Genomic DNA, 5,636 nt, shown 5'->3' with positions numbered 1-5,636 from the left:
TTATATTATTGGATTATATGTTTAATGTTGCATGGTAAAGATGGATCATTTTAATTACTTTATATAGCCTACTGTTGTATATAAATATAATGTGGTATGTAAAATCTCATTCTGCCTAGTAAGTACAGCTGTCAAATGAATGTAGTGGAGTCATAAGGACAATCTTTCCCTCTGAAATGTAGTGGAGTAGAAGTATAAAGTAGCATTAAATGAAAATTGTACTAATAGTATACATACTTATTAATTGCAATAATATACATAATATATTGCACATTCCTAACTATTGTTTTGTTTAATTAAATACACTATCACTGAAACGCAGACAACTGCATGAGGCCAGTTAGGATCATATAGGAAGGAATACTGGTTTCTGGTCTCTGGGCAAATACCAAAGCTGCTTTTAGTGATCTTCTGTGTGCTATGGAAATAGTAGTTGGAGGAGAGTACTACAGCTCAAAATCTCCTAAACTGTCTTTAGAACTGGGCTACAGCTAATGTCTATTATGAAGTCCTTTATCATTCACCAAACCCTGAGTGAACAAATATAAAACACAAATCCAAATACGTTCCACAAGGCTTTATTAAATATTTCACTGCACATGATTTAAATAATTATTGGTAAGCAGATTTAAAAATAAATACATATGTTAAAATGGTGCATAAATAGATAAATAAATTAATAGATAAAAGCAATAACAGTGTGTCATGTCATTCAGCACAATAAATACACAGGTTGCTCACCTGATAGCACAATGGTGCCACCTTCTGGTGAAGCTTGACTTATGTCAATACACGAATAATTTTACTTTCTGTACTTGGTACATACAGTAAATAGACACTCTGCAATACTTGCAGAAGGCTTTTTAGCAGACATTGGTAGTGCAGTGTTCACTAATCAAATTTTCTTCTTAAAGGTTAGGGCTTAAGCCTCCTCTCGGATGTTGAAGGTCCGGTAGAGGTTGGCGGACTCCATGCACATTTCCAACGGCTTGTTGTCCTGCTCTGCTGTGCAGATGAACCAGTCAGGGTGGGCGACAGACATGAGGGTGGTGATGTTCACCCCGGTGTCCTGTCTGTAGAAGAGAAATCGCACCATGTCGCTGTCCGGGCTGATGCTCGCACCCAATCCACTCAACAGACTTTTGTTCTCCACCGCCTGAAAAGATAAAGGTCAGAAGGTTAGACTATCACAAAATGACTAGCTCATATCAAAAGTAAATCCATCTATGAAAGTGCAGCGTCTCTTTCAGATGATGACAATTGAAATGACCAGACGGTTCTAATATGTTTTCCTTGGTCACTGTTACCCTTTAATAGTACTGCAAAGTGTGTAATCTTTATGTGAGATTCATGTAATGAGTCATGAGTTTTACCTCCAGATGCAAGGTAGGATTGGCACCAGTCTTGCGGCAACACAGGTAGAGATTTGGATTTGTGCCCCGGATGCCCAGAGCCACAGTTCTGCCCAGAACTCTGGGTGTAGGGTGCAAGTAGGTCGACATGTTCAGGTGAACTGAGGAGAGAACAGAGGATACAGGTTGAGTTCAATGAAAGAACTACGAAAGACTATGTCACCCTCTGTCATGGTGCTACTTTAAGTGCATCTGTAAAAAAATATCATCTGTTTCACCAGTGCAGTGATGCTGCTACTTTATACTTCTATTCCACTACATTTAAAAGGGAAACATTGTACTTTATATTCCACTACCTTTTGACAGCTATAGTTACTAGTTCAGATTTTACATAAAAAAATTATATAATAAGTTAAATTACCTTTTGTGGTGCCACCGCCTCCCTGCAGCATCACTGCGTGGAGCTCCATGCTGTTTTGGACCTGAACTAAGCTCCTCTTCTCGCCGTCGGTGATGCTGCACTGTTCCTCGCCCGTCCAGGTGATCTGAGCTGGTGGAGCTGATTCACACCCGAACACAATTTCCTCTGAGGGAAAAAGAGGCACATCTCATTAGTTATGTTGTGATTTGTATCTACTTTCATTATAGGAAGTAGCAGACTTTGTCTCTTCCTGCACAAGAAGTGTGTTGAAAGCCAGAAGTTTGAGCAACTTCCTGAGTAATTTACTACTGTTTATCAATAACTTCATCTCCCCATTGCAGATATACTATGTTGATTTTAGTTTATGAAGCAGTGAAAGGCAAAAGGCCTTTAAACAAGCTGTAAATACAGTTACATTAAATAAACTCAGCGTATGATGTCCCTCTTTAATAGGTGCAACAAAACTAACAGGAAAGTGTGAGAGATGTCAGTCAAACAAGCAAATAAGTGAAAATAGTGTGGGTAGATCTGTTGGATTGGTTTACAGTTACAGAAAATGCTAAACATTGTATCTGAAGGCCAACAAGATCATGAAGTAAAGTCTTGTCTGTGTGCTTACCTTCCACCAGGTTCTCCAGCATGATGTTGAGCAGGTCTTCATCTCTGAATCCAGTGCCCTGCACGGTTTCTGAGCGGCCGCCCTTAAACCTCTCCATGGCGAAGATGAGGTTGACCACGCGCTTCATTGTCAGTGGATGATAGGAAATCTCAAAGTCCAGTCCCTCGGGCATCTTGGGGCTCCACATCTCGCTCACGTTGCATGTCATCTCGGATTCCATTTTTTTCTGAATGAAGAAAAATCTGCAGGAAGATAGAAATAAATGTTCCATTTATTGTTTTGTTCTATACCCTTTAATATAATTATTTACCATCAGACTCACTACTCTATCAACACCTGACTAAGGCCGTCATATTGACAGAGATGGAGATTAAAAAAACATAATTATTTAGAAAAGATGAAGTTTTGTAGATGCAGTACACAGATTTTCATCTGACAGGCAGCAGAGTGTTTCAAAGAAACCACACTGAGTTTTATCAAAGTAGGCAAAGCAAAGATTCTGTTTAAAATCTGCTCCAGATTAAGACTCAAAAAACAATGACAAGAAAAGTCAATTTACCTGTTAAGGTCAGTAGATTAGATGTTGTATTTAGTTGTCCTGTTGTTGTTCTGCCTGCCAGTGATGACTTGCAGGGTTTTTATACACCACAGTCGCAGAGGGATTTTCCCTCGCAGACAGGAAGTGGGATGATCTTGTCTGCTGCGCTCACTGTGATGCACTGTGATGAAATACTGTACTTACACACTGCTGCCGTACACACACTCAGGTAAACTATGTAATTATGACACACACATTGAGATATACGTTGATTACAGTGTTGCACACACTGTTTAGGAATCAGAGATCAGATTTGGCATGTACTGCATTTTATGCAGTGATTATACATTTTAAGAATATTTTTATGTTGGAATCCTGAAAAACACATAACAATACATGTGAGATGTTCTTCATTAAAGACAATATGAACATTATTAGGGTTGTCAATCAATTAAAATATTTAATCGCGATTAATGGCATGATTGTCCATAGTTAATTGCGATTAATCACAAATTAATCACACATTTTTTAATCTGTTCAAAATGTACCTTAAACGGAGATTTGTCAAGTATTTAATACTCTTATCGACATGGGAGTGGACAAATATGCTTGCTTTATGAAAATATATGTATATTTTTATTATTGACAACACAAAACAAAGACAAATATTGTCCAGAAACCCTCACAGGTACTGCATTTAACATAAAAAATATGCTCAAATCATAACATGGCAAACTGAAGCCCAACAGGCAACAACAGCTGTCAGTGTGTCGGTGTACTGACTTGACTATGTCTTACCCCAAACTGCTCGTGATTATCATAAAGTGGGCATGTCTGTAAAGGGGGAGACTCGTGGGTACCCATAGAAACCCATTTTTATTCACATATCTTGAGGTCAGAGGTCAAGGGACCCCTTTGAAAATGGCCATGACAGTTTTTCCTCGCCAAAATTTTAAGTTTGGAGCGTTATTTAGCCTCCTTCGCGACAAGATCGATTGCGTTAATGCGTTAAAGAAATTAGTGGCGTAAACCAAATTTGCGTTAACGCGTTATTATCACTTTGACAGCCATAATCATCAGTCATAGATAGATTGACCAATCCATCCACTCTGACCTCCTCCCTACATGGACTTACGTGACTTTGATTACAACATATTTGTGATACGTCAAAAACAAATGTAATCCAGGGGAAAATATGTTTCCCTCAAAACGTAAGTGACACCAAAAAAAAAAGCTTGTGAATTAGGCATACTTTTGTGCTGGTGGACTACTTCTTCGTTCTAACCCCTCATAAGACGGTAAATTGGCGTTTTTACCCTTTAGTATTGTTCATACAGTATAAAATAAAGGAGACATAATGTGTTAATTAATGAGCTCTAGAGGTGAAGGTGGATTTCTGCTCTCAGTCTTTGTGCTAAGCTAAGCTAAGTGCCAGCTGCAGCCTCATATTTAACAGACAAATTCCAGATTGCATGGCCGTTTGATTCAAAGTGCGGCCAAACAAAAGTTGGGAAAAGTTTAACTTTTAGTGCCGAAGTGCAGCCAGAGAGGACCCGCAACCAATCAGTAAACACATCCTGTGACTCCTGTGACGTGTTGACCTGTGTTGCAAAGTAATTCTTCCCGTCTGAAACACATGAACACGCCTCTTGGCCTCAGAAAAATGTACTTATTGCGGCGAGACGCACTTCGCCGCTCCCTGGTGTGAATTCAGCATTGAACAATATAATGGGACCATCCTCCACCACTCTACTGACCCTGTATTCAAACTGTAAAGGGTCTATTAACAATAATCCATTATCTATAACCGCTTATCCTGTTCAGGGTCGCGGGAGGACTGGAGCCGATGACAGCTGACATTGGGCGAAGGCGGGGTACACCCTAGACAGGTCGCCATAGGAAAGACACATAGAGACAGACAACCTTTCAAGCTCACATTCACACCTACGGGCAATTTAGAGTCGACAATTAACCTGCATGTCTTTGGACTGCGGGAGGAAGCCGGAGAACCCGGAGAAAGTCAACGCTAACACAGGGAGAACATGCAAACTCGACACAGAAGGGCAGGATTTGAACCTCTGAACCTCTTGCTGAGAGGCAACAGTGCTAACCACGGCACCATCGTTCAGCCCTAATATTACTAATATCTTGAAAAATGATTGATGATACATTTTGATCAGTCACAACTGGGTAAAAGTTGTTTGATCCCTGAGAAATACCAAAAAATACACATATCCTTCTGTAACAGTTAATCATATGAAATGCTACATTTTCTCACGATGATCTAATCTTCTCATGCCTTTGAGCAGGTCTTTGGGGTTTTGCGGTTCTTTTGATGTAAAAAAAAATTCCACCAGCCGTAGTAGACTCGCTCGTTGTTTAGAGTTACATCACAGCGGCTGAATCTGAAATTTCTTCACTTCCCTAATGAGCTGTGATGCAGGAGGAGGCTACTGTACGTCATCCACAGCTCCCAGATGTCTGGAGGGGGAAGGGAAGCCTTAATATGATATCTAGCTATATTATACAGTGTGCTTTATATAAATACAAGAAAAACATACAATTACTAAACAAACAACTAAGTATATATTTGTAAAGTATCTTTCTTTTATGTTTAAAACATTGAACTGCCTTGTTGCCTAAAAGTGCTAAGACTGCCAGCAGAGATGCATGTAGTCCAGAGCTTACTTCTGCTCTTCATAGTGA

General features: G+C 39.6%; 1 protein-coding gene across 1 annotated transcript; it reads right to left on the bottom strand.

The window, feature by feature from the left end:
- Nucleotides 1–562: 562 nt before the first annotated feature.
- Nucleotides 563–3,107, bottom strand: LOC141769599 (interleukin-1 beta-like). Its single transcript, XM_074638841.1, has 5 exons — nt 2,952–3,107; nt 2,393–2,634; nt 1,774–1,938; nt 1,374–1,513; nt 563–1,156 (listed from the first exon to the last, which is right to left on the bottom strand). Exons 2-5 carry the CDS (start codon nt 2,610–2,612, stop codon nt 923–925), a joined length of 759 nt encoding a protein of 252 aa, XP_074494942.1. The 5' UTR covers nt 2,613–2,634; nt 2,952–3,107; the 3' UTR covers nt 563–922.
- Nucleotides 3,108–5,636: the final 2,529 nt, after the last annotated feature.

This window comes from Sebastes fasciatus, chromosome 6 (assembly GCF_043250625.1).
Source record: "Sebastes fasciatus isolate fSebFas1 chromosome 6, fSebFas1.pri, whole genome shotgun sequence".
Taxonomy (NCBI): domain Eukaryota; kingdom Metazoa; phylum Chordata; class Actinopteri; order Perciformes; family Sebastidae; genus Sebastes; species Sebastes fasciatus.
Note: the sequence above shows the minus strand (reverse complement) of the source record. Positions and strands in the feature narration are given on the sequence as shown.